Source organism: Punica granatum, chromosome 3 (genome assembly GCF_007655135.1).
Source record: "Punica granatum isolate Tunisia-2019 chromosome 3, ASM765513v2, whole genome shotgun sequence".
NCBI classification, from domain to species: Eukaryota; Viridiplantae; Streptophyta; class Magnoliopsida; order Myrtales; family Lythraceae; genus Punica; species Punica granatum.
This window is the reverse complement of record NC_045129.1, coordinates 20898632-20915883: the sequence shown is the minus strand read 5'-3', so window position 1 is coordinate 20915883 and position 17252 is coordinate 20898632. Positions and strand designations below refer to the sequence as shown.

The 17252-nt window shown below is 49.2% G+C and overlaps 1 protein-coding gene across 1 annotated transcript; it reads right to left on the bottom strand.

Annotated features, from left to right (window-relative positions):
• Nucleotides 1-761: 761 nt before the first annotated feature.
• On the bottom strand, nt 762-1649 carry LOC116200454 (pollen-specific leucine-rich repeat extensin-like protein 1). The gene has a single exon (XM_031531303.1). The coding sequence runs from the start codon at nt 1647-1649 to the stop codon at nt 762-764; it is 888 nt and encodes a 295-aa protein (XP_031387163.1).
• Nucleotides 1650-17252: the final 15603 nt, after the last annotated feature.

Below are 17252 nucleotides of genomic sequence, written 5' to 3'. Positions count from 1 at the left end.
GTGGGGTAGATGCGTAGTGATGGACGACGGGCGATGGGGGTTGCGGTCGGTGTTGCGGCACCGGCGAGGTGTAGGCAGGGACAACAGACGGTAGGGGCACGTAATTTATCGAGTACTGCTGGGACGTTGGGTGTGCCGGATTGACAGCATTAATTGAGATCTCTTTCCCCCTTCTTCCACTGGAGAAGGTTGGCATCGCGGAAGTCCTCTTCGCAGATTCCTCTCCCTTGACAGTGGGGCCCTCCATCTTGCCAAGCTTGATCCCTAAGTCGAGCTTTTTCTCGGCCTCGATGAGGTCGGAGAACGAAGTGTGGGCCAATAAGTGCGAATAATATACTCCCCTTAGTGTGGAGTGGAACAACAGGATCTGTTGTACTTCGCTGATTGGAGGGATGTGCTTTGCCGCTTGGGCACGCCATTTGGTAGCGTATTCCTCGAACCTTTGGCCTTGCGCCATCTCCTTCATGCTCAATTCCAAGAGGGTCGGAGGCGTTTCCGCACAGTACTAGTACTGGTCGATGAACTTCCGGGAAAGGTCTGCCCACGTCGGAATATCCTCGGCCTTTAGCGACATGAACCAATCGAGAGCTGATCCCGACAGACTGTCTTGAAATGAGTGGATGACGAATTCCTCGTAATCCCAATATTGTAGCATCTTTCCTTGGTAATGGCGGAGATGGTGTCACGGATCTGTTGTGCCTTCGTAAGTCCTGAACTCCGGGATCTTGACTTTCGAGGGTAACCGCATGCCCGGGAATAGACTACAATCGCCATAGCGTGCGTCGGGGATGAGTCTCATTCGCTTGCAGGGCTCTTATCGTCTCTTCCATTCTCTTGAGTCTACGTTCCTGCTCAACGTCAACCTCGGGGAGAAAGTGCGTCGGTGAAGCGAACTGGGCCGCGTGAGTTGGTGTGCCCGGTTCGAGGAAGGTGGTATTTATAGGAGGTGGTGCTTGGTAAGGGAGGCTAACGTGGGGTTGTAGAGACGGGTAGGGAGGAAGTTCTGGGGCTTGAAGGTGAGCTGGAGCAGGTACGCTTGACGCCAGAAAAACCATCGGCGGAGGGACGGTATAGACTACGGCTGGGGCAGGCATGGAGACAGGTGGTGGCGCAGACAAGACCTGATTCGAAGATAATAATGCTGCCAGTGGAAGAGGGACGGCCATGGGAGCCGGTGGCGGCGGAAAGGGGCTGGTGAACGGGTGAATCGTGGACGTGTGCGTTGTTGGTGGGGCGGGAGCATCCGTATTCTTCGGAACTTGGGTCGGTGGAATCCAAGAGGTCGAGTCGACTGTTAGCCCTTGTCCCGAAGGAGGTGTGGAGCGCGAGGATGCACGGTTCGGTCCTCTGAGTAGGGCGAACAGTTTGGCCATGTTGGTGGTCATGCTAGCAGCTAGTTGGTTAACTGTGCCCTCGAGTGCCACGATGCGAGCGTGGTCGTCGGAGGTGGATGACGCCGGTGGGACTCGTGGAAGGGGTGCCCCTAAAGATGTTGGGGGTGGGAGATGCGTCGAAGGGGCGCCTGAATATGCCAGTGGTACGCTCGCGGGAGTCAGAGGCGGCGGAGCATGCATCGAGGGCGGCTGAGAGTGAGCCGGGACTGGTGGATTGACTTCCTCGGCGATATCGACTCGGTCCTCTTCCGTCATTCTGACACGTTGACGAGTTGGGTAACGGTGCAACGCTTAGTTGCGATTACCTAAATTCCAAGAGTATGTAAGCGTGATGTTGACATTTTCGAAAGGACAAGTGCGGAATAAATAAAAGGACAAGATGTATGAGATGCATGATTTTCAAAATACTAATGTCATCACATTGGTTTGATTCGAGCTCCATAGTTTTTTATAAAATACAGCTCACGGAAGAAAAAAGGAACATAAACGTAAGCCGACATCCCTTTGCGCTCGGTGGCCAGCTGAAAGCAGCGTAGGTCCGAGCGAGGGCAAAATGAGTGCGTTCGCTAATCCTAAGGATGGGGGGCTCCGCGCGCCCTTGCCCGCGCTCGGTCTAACGTAGCGCCCAAGCGGGCCATCTCCCGGTCTAAGGTTGCGATCCGGGCGCGTGCTCGAGCTACCTCTGTCTGGAGCTCCCTGTAGTCCACGACCTCCGCACGAAAGTCAACAAGCTCGTAACGGAGTCTATCTCGCTCCTCTCTAATGGAATGTAGCTCTGCGCGTGTCAGCACCCTATTTTGGCCCACCGGCTTCCTACACGAGAATCCCCGACCAAAGCCCGGGTTACTATTCATCACCCGACAATCAGAGGCGAACATGCGGGCACAGAGACATGAATTACAGGAGAAAAGCAGGGTGCACTAAAAAGGCAGAGGAGAGCCGTCAAAAGAACAGACAAACGAGGAACCCCGAAAACAACAGAGCCGGCACTGCGGCACTATTCATCATCGAATCACTGAAACACCGAAAGGTAACCAATATGGGACTCTAAAAATCCCTCTCAGTGCCAAAATGACCAACGACACGTCCGGGCGCATTCCGGGGGCATCCCGCGTAAGTCGGGACACCCCCGATCTCTCACAGACGCCTTTTTTGACAGGGCTCCCGGGGCCCGATCCACTGACAAGTAAACGACACCCCAAAACGGGCCCACAGGCATCCAGGGACTACCGGGGTCATGGAACAAGCTTCAAACGACCTTTCGGAACTCTACAGGGTTTCCCGAGGGACGTTTCAGTGGTAGCAAACGCCTCCCGGTGAATTTTCGGGGCACATCTACAGAAAATAGAGATATAGCGATCCCCGAATGCCTCAAGACATTCGGGGAACACTGAGAAAGCCCCGGTCACAAGTCCCTAGGTCTTCCCGGGGCAACGGTCTTCGGTCGGGGACGACGAGCCAATGATCCCCCACGAGGCAAAAGGGTCACCGAAACGAACATTAAGATACACAAAGAGCAATCGGGGACCGGGGACGCTCAACTCCACTCCGAATGTCCGAACATGGCAAAACCGACTCTCGAGGCGCCGAGCCACCCGAACATTCGTTCACATGACATATGGCGATATTGGGTTCACTCAAATCCTCTTCGCGCAAGCGTTCCAAATCTATTAATTAATTGGACATCGGAGATCGGACGCGCATTCAATCAAGTCTCGAGCTTTTCCCGGCTTTTCTCTTATTCGAATGGGACCCACAGCTCAGCCAAGCCAAGCCAAGCCACCAAGCCGCGGCTCAACCCCAAGCCACGGCTCAATCCCTAAGCCACGGCTCAATCCCAAAATTCGGTGGCTCAAACTCAAGAAGCTCCCTCCACCACACAAATTCAAATATCTCTTACACCTTCTTACACCTATCTCTCATCCATCACTTCCCATCACCTCCCATCCACTTTTCCCTAACTTCTCCTACACTCAACATGACAATTTCCCCACCCTAATCCATTTCCAAAATTCGGAACCCCCTTAAGCACCCCTCTAATTGCACTTAATTTCTCTAATTTTGCATCATTAGCCTTCCTTATATAAGTCTCTTGGGTCATTAACTTAATTACAACTCCTCTTGCACTCTCTCTCTAGCTTTCTCACTCAAAAACTCTCTCAAATTCCTCTCAAACTTCAACACTTCGTTCAGCCCAAGCACAGCTCGGTTCAAGGCCAAAACTACCGGAAAACTCAACCGTTTTCCGGCGACCGCCATTCAACCCGAACCAAACTTGATCAAACTTCATATCCCACACGTACCTGACCTCCCGAGTCCATTTCCGGTGTTAGTTTCGGCATTTGAAGCTCCCAGCATGCAGATCTAGAACATTCCAGAATCGGGTCTCTAGGTACTTTCCCGATTCCTAGGCGAGTCCCGTCCCCCGACTTTGCCCGAGCCTTGACTAAACTTCTTACCCCACATGTTTTCGACCTTCTAAATCCATTTCCGAACTTAGTTTTAGCATTCAAAGCCTCCAACACACCGTTTCAGTAGGTAACAGAAATAGTACAGAAACGGGTTTCCATAGCCACCCCGGGATCCTCGGCACACCATTTCTTCCCACGACCATGGCGAGTCGTACCATCACTTCCTAGGGGTTCCTCACGACCCTCACTCTTCCTTGTGACAAGGTGGTCACGTGCCAAGAGCCGTTCAACCGTGCACCACCGCCTTTTCTCTTCTTTCTCTCTTCACAGATTTTTCCAGTTTTTTCCCGGTGTTCTTTGCATCTTTCAGGTAAATCGACATGTCCAAAACCTCATGAAACCACTGCAAGCATGATCCTCACTCAGTTAGGAGTCCAATGCCACTGACCTTGCAACAAAAGACCACCGGGAGCCTCCCGTAGAGTCGTTTCTTCATCGGGTGCCAGTCGGGTTTGTTCCTCTGGTTTTCTTTTCTAACCCGAACTTTGCAGGAAAGTACATGTCAGCTCGGGTTGAATCTCGCTACAAGCCACCTACCACCGTGATCCTCACTCAGTTAGGAGTTCAATGCCGCTGACCTTGCAGCAAAATACCAACGGGAGCCTCCGGGACAGCCATTTCTTTCCAACCTGCCCAGCCGGGTCAGTTCCGCCCAATCGGTTCTGTTTTCTGCTAGCTAACCCGACTTTGTTTTTGATTTCCAGAAAATCTACATGTGCTCTCCTTCCGAAACCACCACAGGCGCAATCCTTAGTCTCTTGGGAATCCAATGCAACTGATCCCGCGCGAAAATTCCATCCCGATCAATCGGTACAGCCCCGACAAGCCGGACTGCTAGTCGGGTCTGCCGGTCGACCCGACTGCACTTGTTCGGGTCTGTTCGTTCCAGCCGAGTCTCCCGACTCCCTTTGCCGCTTCTCCGACTCTTTCCTCGTGTTCCGAGGCTAGGTAACATTTCTCTATGACTTAAATGGGTCTAGGTCTCCGATTTCCGCTTGTCATGGGGTGATAAATTGTTAATACACATGTTGCACGTAAACTAGGGTCTTCATGCGATTCCATGCACTACCATGCAATTTCATGCACGTTTACTCTCCGTATTATATCCGTATGACGTATAAATGCATGTATCATGATGGGAAACAGCTTGGATCGAGATAGGAGAGACCCCTTGGCCACGGTAGAGTCATGGGAACCCACGGTCTAGCCCCAAGGGAGGGACCCGTGAACTCCTTGGACTTACCCGAGCTAGGATGGTCTCTTTTCCCCGAAACTAGCCGGTTCCCATGCCTTTGTCATCGATTTCCGCGTGTAGTGTGTTAACATGACGGGAAAAAACTTAAGTCGGGGTTGAAGAGGTCGCCTTGACCTGCGTAAGCCACGGAAACTCACGGTTATTCACCATGGGGGGTGGCCGAGAGTTTCCTTGGACCACACGGGTCCAAGGAGCTCTCTTTTGCCCCGAAATAAGTCGGTTCCCGTATTTATTTTATTTTATTTTATTTCGTTGTTGCATGAGCCGACGCCGTTTTATCGATTCCCTTTAAATACGATATTTGCGTTTGCATTATGTGCTTATTTGCGCACCCAAGATCATGGCGGCATCGGCTTTATAGAATGTGTATTATTATCATGTTTGACATTTTACGCATGCACGAAACGGTTAAAACCGATTCTTGGGATTGATTGTAATCACAATTTTCATTTAATCATTGGTTTCATGTTAATTCGTGTGCTAGGTACGTTAATATCGAACAATCATTTCATTGATCCATAACAATTGAGGTTCGCGGTCTCAATCATTAAACTACTTCACAAACGGGAAACGGGACGTACCATTCGGCTAAATGAACCACTCGGCCTAAGTAATTGGATAAATCGAATATCAACTCGTAAACGTGTCGACGAATCACTAAACGGTGAGAGTGCCCTTTTAAAATTCACAATTTCAAAACATCGAGACACATAACACGAATAGAATTAGTGTCTAGGGAGCACTCGTGCGCTATGACTCGAGTCAAGGCCCGATTTGAGGAGGCTCATGTCTAAGTGCGCGAGTCCTCTTTGGACCTCATCGTGTCATGCGATCCCAACTTCCACATACACGCCCTACACGTTTTACCGTTCAAAGGGCATGACCATCATTTCGTGATTCGCCAACATTCTAGGCGTTAGGGAGACCGAAACACCTCGATCTATGGACGAAAAAGGGCAACCTGTTCGGGTGCGAGTTTCATTCGTACGGCCCATTCCGTTCACTTTCGGTGTTTCTATCTTCCTATCGTAGATTCGGTTGTGAACATTTTATTTCTGTTACGAAACACAAAGAACCGAATTAATCATGTATTTGACTTAATCAAACATTAGATAATGGATAGGTGGAATGCTAGATTCCAATCTAGAGTCAAAATAAGAGTTTGGCTAATTCGGTGAAACCGTAGTGACACCTAACTGAATAAGAGTTCTAAAACAAGTTCACACACATAATTGCCTTAGAACCATATTCTAGCCCATCATCTATGTTTGCCTAGGTTAGATACTTTGTTTTTTACTCAACCCCGGTTAATAACTGATTAAATCACGTACACTCAACTTAATACACCACTTGTCTATATTCACCGGTATTTGTCAGTTATTGTCTGTTTTTCGTCAGTTTTATCATTCTTCTTCCGTTTTCCATTTGTCTTTGCTAATTTGTTGCGGTTCGGGTCCGAACCCATAGGTTACGTAATACACGGGGTCCAACGCCTCAAACCACCGAACACAAGGTCCAATGCCTCCTAACTCACTAAGCGCACGCAACCCGAGTGCGGAATGGGATCTAGCCTCGATTCACCATCATACTCCAAACATGGCCTATGTGGAAGGCAATTTGGATTGGATGTGTGAAACGTGTTTAGATATCACCCGGGAGCTCGGTCGGTCCGACGGTTACAGCGGGAATCAACCGGTTCTCCTGGAGATCGTTGGTTCGATCGGACCCGACCCCCGGCTCCTTGAGCCCACGTTGCCTTAATTCATTTATCGGTTATTCAAAACACACGGTGAGCCGGAGCGGAATATTGGCCCAATGCAAACCGATCGGGATCCATTTACTTATTCAGTTACACTTTGTAATTATTCGAGAGAACATTGTGAGGATTTTATCTGTACACTCACTCATTCATTTGTAAGGATCCCCGATCGGCGAGCGAGAGGTCCGAGTGTCGAACCGGTCAAGTCGGTCTATTGTTACCAAGAGATGAGTAAGCTCGAATACTCGCGGTTTCGGTTCGCGCAGGGAATCGACCATCATGGTTCGATGAACTGTAACGCTAAGATAGTGGACCGATTCCTCAACGCACAAGCCTACTCATCTTTCGGATTCTTGGCCCAACTTGATCAATTCATCGACTTTACGGTGTCAAAACGGGCGAGTCAAGTGCAACCCTAAATCACGCGGTAAATAAACAAAACGGCAAGCCTAGCAAACTGGAGTACCGAAAGGGCGTGCGGGATATAGGCCCGCACGTAATAGAACCCCCGAATTCGGAATTTTCGGTTCCGCATGACCATTGCCTTAGCATTTAGGTGTACCCCGTACCCCTCTTCATTGCCCACATGTTTTCGACCTCCTAAGTCCATTTCTGAGCTTAGTTTTTGCCTTTGAAGCCCCCAGCCCCGCGTTCCAGAGTTGAGCAGAATCGGGTTTCACCGGTGCATCCCGGGCTTCCTCGATGTTTTCTCCATCCCACGACTAAGGCGAGTCGTGCCATCACTTTCTAAGGGTTCCTCACGACCCTCACTCTCCTCCGGGACAAGGTGGTTGCATGCGGAGAGCCGTTCAACCATGCACCACCACCGTTTCTTTCCTTTCTCCCTTCTCAGATTTTTCCAGTTCTTACCGATTTTCTTTGCATCATCCAGGAAAATTTAGGGATGTCATCCCCACGAAACCATCGCCAGCGTGATCCTCAGTCAGTTAGGAGTCCAATGCCACTGACCTTGCATCAAAAGACCACCGGGAGCCTCCTGTAAAGTCGTTTCCTCATCGGGTGCCTGTCGGGGTCTGTTTTGCCCCGACTGAGTCTCTCATTTTTACTGATCCGACTTTGCTTTTGGTTTCCGGAAAATCTACGCATGCAATCTTTACGAAACCAGCGTAGGCGTGATCCTTAGTCTCTTGGGAATCCAACGCAACCAACCCCGCGCGAAAAGACCACCCTGATCAACCGGTACAGCCCTGACAAGCCGGACTGCCAGTCGGGTCTGCCAGCCGACCCGACTTCACTGATTCGGGTCTGTTCATTACAGGGGCAGAACTGACTTCTCGAACCCATTTTTACGACTTTCCTCGACTTTTCCCGCATCCCGGGGTAAGGTATAACCATTCCCGACTTAGAGAAGTTGGGACTTTTACGTTTTATTTGTATTTGTGGGGCGATAAGGCAGTCCATGACCGATTTGCATGCAAATTTATGTTTTTATGTGTTTTTACATCGTATTATGCATGTTTTCATCGTATATTGTGCTAGCATGTCGGGAAAGGTCTTGAATCGGAGTCGAGGAGACCGTGTTAGCTCGGGCGAGCCAAAGGAGCCTCTCGGCCTCACCCCAAGGGAGGTGGCCGAAAGCCCTCTTGGCTTCCTCGGGCCATACACGGCTTCCTTGCCCCGACTTACGTCGTTTCCTAAGGTTTTATGTTTTCATCTTCCATGAGTCGGTGTCGTTTTATCGATTCTTCTGAATATCGAGTTTGTGCTTATTTGTATACTTGATTGCGTTCCTAAGATCGTGGTGGCATCGACTATGTAAAATGTGCATTATTATCGTGTTTGATTTATGCATGCAAGAAGCGGTCAAAATCGATATAGGAGACAATCCATGACCTATGCCGGGTCAAGGATGTTTTCGGCTTCCCCCCTTGGAGGGTGGCTGAATGCCCCCTTCACTTTCCTCGGGTCGGGGATGGCCTCCTCTATCGCTTTAAAACCGGTTCTTGGAATTGATTGCAATTACATTTTTCGTTTAACCAATAGTTTCACGTTAGTTTGTATGTTAGGCGCGTTAATTTCGAACAACCATTCCATTAACCGATAGCATTTGAGGTTTGAGGCAATAATCCTTAATAATTCCACGAACGGGGAAATGGGACGCATAATTCGGTTAAGCAAATCATCCGGCTTAAACTAAATTGCATGAATCGGCTATCAATTTGTAAACGCGTCGACAAATCATGAATCGACGGAAATGCCCTTTTAAAATTCACAATTTCAAAATACCAAGACAAGTAAAACGAATAGAGTCAATGTCTAGGGTGGACTTGTGCACCTTGACTCGAATCTGGGCCCCTTTGAAGCGGCTCAAGTCAAAGCACGCAAGTCTCCTTTAGACCCCTTCGTGTCACGCTATCTCACTTTTTCACTAACTCTTTACACATTTCGCAAACCAAGGGCATAGCCGTTGTTTCGTGATACGCCGACATTCTAGGCATTAAGGAGATCAAAACACCTTGATTTATGGTTGGAAAAGGGCAGCCCGTTCGGGTGCGAGTCTTATTCGCATGGCCCGTTTCATCCACTTTTGGTGTTTCTGTCATCTTACCGTAGATTCGGTAGTTAGTGTTGTTACCTCTGTCACAAAATATATAAGACCGGACTAAACATTCACTCGGCTTATATAAACGTTAGATAATGGCTAGGCAGAACTCTAGGTTCCAAATCTGGAGTCAAAACACGAGTTTGGCATATTCAGTGAAACCACATTGTCATCTACAGAACCCATAGGTTACGTATTGCACAGGGTCCAACGACCCAAATCATCGATCACAAGGTCCAACACCCCCAATGTACACCGAGCGCGTGCAATCCGAGTGGGAAATGGAGTCTAGCCTCGAGTCACCGCTTTACTCTGAGTAGTGTCTAAGCAGAAGATGACTCGGATTGGGTGCGTGAATCGTAACTTGACAATCGCCCGGGAGCTCGACCGTTCTCACGGCCATCTTGAGAGTCAATCGACTCTTTTACTGTCCGTTGGTCCGTCGAACCCAACCCCTGGCTCCTCGAGCCCCATATTGCCTTAATTTACTTATCGGTCATTCAAAATCTCATGGTAAGCTGGAGCGGAAGATTGGCCCAATGTAAACCGATCGGGATCAATTTACTTTATTCAGTTGTATTTTTATAATTATTCGAGAGCACATTGTGAGGATGTTATTCGTACACTTGTTTATTCATTTGTAAGGATCCCTGATCGGCAAACAAGAGGTCCAAGTGTCGAACTGGTCGAGTCGGTCTATTTCTTCCTAGAGATGAGTAAGCCTGAACACTCGCGGTCTCGGTTCATGCAAGGAATTGACCACCACAGTTCGACGAACTGTAACGCGAAGATAGTGAACGGATTCCTCGAAATGCAAGCCTACTCTTCTTTCGGGACCTTGGTCCGAAGCGATCATTTCACTGAATTTACGACGTCAAAACGGGCGAGTAAAGTGCAACCCTAAATCACGCGATAAATAAATAAAATGGCAATCCTATCACGCTAAAGTATTCAAAGGGCGTGCGGGATATAGGTCCGCACGTAATAGAACCCCCGAACTCTGAATTTCCTGTTCTGCATGACCATTGCCTTAGCATACTAGGTGTACCCCATACTCCTAGGCCCGGGTGACTTAACGGCCCTCAACCGACGGGTCGTAAACAGTAAGCGGCGACTCCTTCTCACGCACGTCTGTCGCGCATCCCCGGGAAGGTGGACACTCCCAAGCCACGTTGCACAGGCGCACTCATTGCGTGCCCTGACGAGATGAAATTCAGGTGCGCACAACTGTTGTTTGGATTGATGAGCCAAAATGTGGTGTTGACAGCTTGCCCCTCTTTGACTGCTTGCTCGGGTAGAGGATGCAGCCAAAGACTTCAGAAGCACCCCAGTTTGATTGACAATAATCGGCATGGCACCTCCGATCAACCTCTTCTTCTCTCTCTTTTGGATGTGTGGGAAATATCATACCCAATGCAAAGGTGAAAGAAACGAAATAAGACATAGGCAAGCTTTAAAATGAATAGGAAGGTGCATAAAGAAAATGGATGTCGGAGTGTGAAGTGGGCTTAATGAAAAGTGCGAAACTTGATGAAAAATGTGAAGCTTGATTGAAAGAGTTGAGTTTGATGAAATGTGCGAAACTTAATGAAATGTGCGGTATTTAATGAAATGTGCGGCGCTTAATGAAAAATGCGGTGCAAAAGACAATGGGCGCTTGCCCAATGGTTTTATAAGAAACACGAGTGAGCATGCTCGGCGGACTTGCATGAAACACGAACGAGTAGGTTCGGCGAACTTGCGTAGCTTAAAAGAAAGTGCGATGTAAAAGATGCACAGGCGAGCAGGCCCAGCGGAGTTGCAAGAAGCACGAGCGAGCAGGCTCGGCGAACTTGCGCAACTTAAAAGAAAGGATGCACGGGGGAGCAAGTCCGGCGGATTTGCAAGAAACATGAGCGAACAGGCTCAGTGAACTTGCACAGCTTAAAAGAAAGGATGCACGGGCGAGCAGGCCCTGCGGATTTGCAAGAAACATGAGCGAGCAGGCTTGGTGAACTTGCGTAGCTTAAAAGAAAGTGCGGTGTAAAAGATGCATCGGCGAGCAGGCTCGATGGAGTTGCAAGAAGCACGAGCGAGCAGGCTCGGTGAACTTGCGTAGCTTAAAAGAAAGTGCGGTGTAAAAGATGCACGGGCAAGCAGGCCTGACGGAGTTGCAAGAAGCACAAGCGAGCAGTCTCGGCGAACTTGTAAAACTTAAAAGAAAGGATGCACGGGCGAGCAGGCCCTACGGAGTTACAAGAAGCATGAGCGAGCGGGCTCGGTGAACTTGTGCAGCTAAAAGAAAGGATGCACGGGCGAGCAGGCCCGACGGAGTTGTAAGAAGCACGAGCGAGCAGGCTCGGTGAACTTGCGCAGCTTAAAAGAAATTGCGGTGTAAAAGATGCAAGGCGAGCAGGCCCGACGGAGTTGCAAGAAGCACGAGCGAGCAGGCTCGGCAAACTTGCAAAACTTAAAAGAAAGGATGCACGAGCGAGCAAGCCCTGCGGAGTTGCAAGAAGCACGAGCGAGCAAGCTCGGCGAACTTGCGTAGCGAAAAAGAAAGTGCGATGTAGAAGATGCATGGGCGAGCAGGCCATGCGGCATTGCAAGAAGCACGAGCGAGCAGGCTCGGCGAACTTGCGAAGCTTAAAAGAAAGTGTGGTGTAAAAGATGCACGGGCAAGCAGGCCCTGCGGAGTTGCAAGAAGCACGAGCGAGTAGGCTCGGTGAACTTGCGTAGCTTAAAGGAAGGTGCAGAGCATAATTGAAAGGTGCAAATCATAAAGTAAGAACAAATGCTCGGGAATGGTATGAGGTGTGGAAGGAATCATAGTGATCCAATTTAGTATTGTGTTGGTTAGCACTGCAGACGATGCTGTGACAGAATGCTTTGCCACTTGTTGTCTGGTTGTAATGCAGTTGAATATGTCAGGTGCTACCCTGAGGACTCTTTCCTCGGATTGAGACTGTCACTCTCTGCTTAAGGCAAACATGCATCCGTCATGGGAGAACGCCTTCTAGGGTTCAAATACATGCATTGTTAGTTGCGTGGGCGACCGTGCATGTTGAGCCTATGGGGTGGATGCTGTCATAAGAGTGATGATTCGTCGGAGGCAGGTGTTGCTGCTGGGACGAAGTAGCTTGGCCTGTGTCTTGCCGTTGGGGCGTTTTCCTGTTGGATTGTCGGAAACCGACTTTATTGCTAAGGAATGGTTGTGCATTTGCCGGTGGCCGGTTCTGCTGCTTGGGCGGTCATGCTTTGACCTGTAGGAAGTTCGCCGGGAGCCGGCGTCATGTACTGCGAGACTCGAGCTCTAGGGAGGAGCGCCTACGTACCCCACTAGGCAGGGGATCAAAGTCTATCGTAGTTCTTGTAGCTTGTAAAACCTGTAATGCTGGGCATCACTAGTAAATCACGTGACTACGTGAGAAATACTAACAAGAGATAGGCACCGGCGAGCACCAAAAAGAGCATCATTGTGAAGTGCAGGTCTTCAGTTTCGGGTCGCCTAAGTGACCCGTGAAGAATTTTTGCTTTGAAAATGCAAATAGATCCCTTTCTCAGAGGCCTCGATAAGGGGCCTCCAAAGGCCCCTGTTGGCCATGCACGGGCATATTGAGACTTTCCCAACGATGCCCTAATAGCTCTGTCGATTGTTCGATGTGCCCGTCGTTTTTGGACCCTTCTTGTCAAGGTACCATTGGGCAACTGCATTTGCAACCCGCATGGGAATTTCTATCAAGCATCGGTCAGACCTCGGTCTAGTTATTTCTATAGTGCTATTACTAGTCCCTAGAAAGGAATGTCTGGGATTTTGGTTTTGTGGTAACCGATTAAAGGGTAGTTGTGACCCGTTAAAAGTTATGCAAAGATAAACAGAAAAGAGAAAGCTTGGGAAGCACATGGCCCCAAGCTAAAAGGATACACGGGTTCACGCCTGCAGTGAGATGTACCCCCATTTTCCTCATTTATGTCTTGATGTTGTGTAGGCTATCCCAAATTGCTTGGATGGCGTGCTTGGTTATCCGCTACGCTTTGAGGAAGAATTCGCGTTGGACGGTTGACCTGTGTAGGAGAACTGATCGAGGATCGTGTTAGAGAAGATAACCTGGCCACTTCCCTTGGGGATCGCTAGTCCGCACGATGTGTTATGGGACTGGGGGTCAATTTTATCCATCTTTCGTTTTGCTCTCATTTTGCTACAGTCACTCACCTCGGGACACACCTCTCAACCTAAAGGGGATGAGCTCTCCTTTTGCCACGGCCGCCCCAAAGGGGTTTTCGGTCGTGCCTTTCTTTTGCCCTAACTTTTGCCTAGGCCGCCCCAAAAGGGTTTTCGACTTAGCGAGCTCAATTCTTTAGTCTCTCGAGTTTACAAGGGCGAAGGGTTCGAAGGATTAAACCTCCGAGTGCGTGGTGCTCTGTCTCCGTCGAGAAGTTGTGTCTGCTACTCCCCTTTTCGTCGAGGTTTGTTGATTTTTTTGAATTGGCGATGCCGAGTTTGAAATTTCGGCGGTGCCTTGTTTTGTTCATTGGCGGGTTTTTCCCACGTCTTTTCCCTCTCTTTTCTCTGTTTTTGTTGGCGGGTTTTTTCCACTTCTTTTTGCTATATTTTTTTTTTCTTACAGCCGGGGTTTGTTTTGTGCTCCGTGTCTTTATTTGAAACTCCTCGACTTTGCATCGCCGAGGCCGCTTTGGTGTGCTTTGCCCCGTTGGAGACTTGTTGCGTTTTGCTGTCCCAGCCCCATTTTGTGAGGGCCGGCTTTCTTGAAAGTTTGACTCTTGTGCACTCGGGAGTCGAATTTCGTGTCATTTGCCCTTGCAAGCTTTACATGTGAATTTTCCCTATTGTCTAGAAAGAAAATACGAGATTTCCCCGGTGCGAATGTTGGGCGAGGATGCCCTAGTCTTCATTTGTTGAAGTGGCCCATAGCAGGTGCTTTGTGCGATTGTTGTCCCCAACCGTGTCTTGTAATTCCCTGGGCAAGCCTCTTGGATGGTGCACGCTGCTGAAGCCGCTAAATGTTCGAGGAAGACGGTTGCGTCGATATTAGGTGATTCGCTCGATTGTCTACATGTTTAGTGTGCGCACCCGAATTTAATCTCGTCGGGGCACGCATGCGCGCGCCTAAGCAAACGCGGCTTGGGAGTGTCCACCTTCCCGGGGACGCGCGACGGACGCACGTGAGAAGGAGTCACCACTTGCCACTTTACGACCCGAAGGTCGAGGGCCGGCAAGTTACCCGGGTCTAGGGGTACGGGGTACACCTAAATGCTAAGGCAATGGTCGTACGGAACCGAAAATTCCGAATTCGGGGGTTCTATTACGTGCGGGCCTATATCCCGCACGCCCTTTTGGTACTCTAGCTTGCTAGGCTTGCCGTTTTGTTTATTTACCGCATGAATTAGAGTTGCGCTCGACTCGCCCATTTTGACACCGTAAATTCGATGAATTGATCAAGTTGGGCCAAGAGTCCGAAAGATGAGTAGGCTTATGCGTCGAGGAATCGGTTCACTATCTTAGAGTTACAGTTCATCGAACCGTGATGGTCGATTCCCTACGTGAACCAAAACCGCGAGTACCCAAGCTTACTCACCCTTAGGTGGCGATAGACCAACTTGACCGGTTCGACACTCGGACCTCTCGCTCGCCAATCGGGGATCCTTACAATCGAATGAATGAATATACAAATAAAGTTCTCGCAATGTTCTCTCAACTAATTACAAGGTATAACTGAATAAGTAAATGGATCCCGATCGGTTTGCATTGGGCCACTATTCCGCTCCGACTTACCGAGTATTTTGAATAACCGATGAGTAAATTAAGGCAACGCGGGCTCGAAGAGCCGGGGGTCGGGTCCGATCGATCCAACGGTCTTTGGGAGAACCAGTCGGCTCTCACTGTATCCGATGGACCGATCGAGCTCCCGGGTGATATCTAAACCCGTTTCATGCACTCAATCCAAATCCGCCTTCCACATAGGCCGCATTCGGAGTGTGACGGTGAATCGAGGCTAGATCCCATTCCGCACTCGGGCTGCACGCTCTCGGTGAGTTAAGAGGCGTTGGACATCGTGTTCGGTGATTTGGGGCGTTGGACCCCGTGCAACACGTGACCTATGGGTTCGGGCCCGAACCGCAATAAATTATCATATGCAACAACAAAACAGAAGGAAACTAATAAAAAAACTGACACAATACAGGCAATAACTGACAACCGTCGGTGGATACAGACAAGTGGTGTATTAAGTCGACTGTACGTGATTTAATCAGTTATTAATCGGGGTTGATTAGCAAACAATGTATCTAGCCTAGACAAACATAGATGGTGGATTATAATGGGGTTCTAAGCCAATTACATACGTGTGTTTGTTTAAAGGCTCTTATTCAGTTAAGTGTCACTGCGATTTCACCGAATTAGCCAAACTCGTATTTTGACTCTAGATTGAAATCTATCATTCCGCCTATCCATTATCTAGGGTTTGATTAGGTCGGGTATATGATTAGTCCGGTTCCTTGTGTTTTGTAATTGAAATAACATGCTCCCCACCGAATCTACGATAGGAAGATAGAAACACCGAAAGTGGACGGAATGGGCCGTGCGAATGAGACTCGTACCCGGACGGGTAGCCCTTTTTCGTCCATAGATCGAGGCGTTTCCAGCTCCCTAACGCCTAGGGTATCGGTGAATCACGGAATGACGATTATGCCCTTGGATAATGAAATTTCAATGTTCATGTATAAATTGGAGATCGCGTCACACGAAGGAGTCTAAGAAGAACTCTCGTGCCCCGACTCGGGCCGCCTCAAATCGGGCCCGGACTCGAGTCATGGCACGTGAGTACTCCTTAGACATCAATTCTATTCGTGTTACACGACTCGGTATTTTGAAATTGTAGGCTTTTCAAGGAAAAGGGCATCCTCGCCGTTCCATGAACCATCGATGCGTTTACGACTTAATAATCAATTTGTCCAATTATTTAGTCCAAGTGATTTGATTAACCGAATGACACGTCTCGTTTATCCCATTTGTGAGATACTTCGATATTTATTATTTCATGTCTCGATTATGGTTTTGGCGGGTGATATCGGGGTCTAACATGTGGAATAAGTAATAAGCGTATAGACAGCAATTAAAGGGAAGCGTAATCACAAACAATTCCAAGGATCGACTTCGGAATGATGGAGAGGCCAACCGAGACTCCAAAGGGTCACGGGTGATTCGGCCACCTTTCGAGGGGGAATGGCCGAATACTCCTTGACCCGATTCGAGTTTCGGTGGGTCTTTCACACCGTTCCTAATCGTCCCTCGCATGCAACAAATAACACATACGTGATAATAACACACATTTTACTAAATCGACGTCGACACGACCCCGATCCGCACAAATGAACATGTGAGACACTCGAAGAACATCATATACACAAAATCAACTAACAACATTGGCTCATTTCATGATAATCTTAGGAATAATGCACGGGAGACACACGGCATCACGAAGCTAAGAGCCCCAAGGCTTCAGGTGGGTCAAGGGACCTCTCGGCCCCCTTTGCAAGGGTGGCGGCCGTGAGCTTCCCTTGACACAACCGACTCTCTTTTGGGTCTCTCACGCCTAGATCCCGAGTCTTCCCGTCATGCACGTATATTGTGGTCACGGTTAGAGACAAAGAAGTGCAGGGAGCAACGAATTTCGGGGCAGAAGAACTTCCCGTGCGTCCGTGAGGGGCAAGGGGACTCTCGGCCACCCCTTTGGGGGGGGGGGTGGCCGTGAGTTCCTGTGACCCTTATGGACCACGAGGGGCTCTCCAACCTCGAAATAGGCCGTCTCCC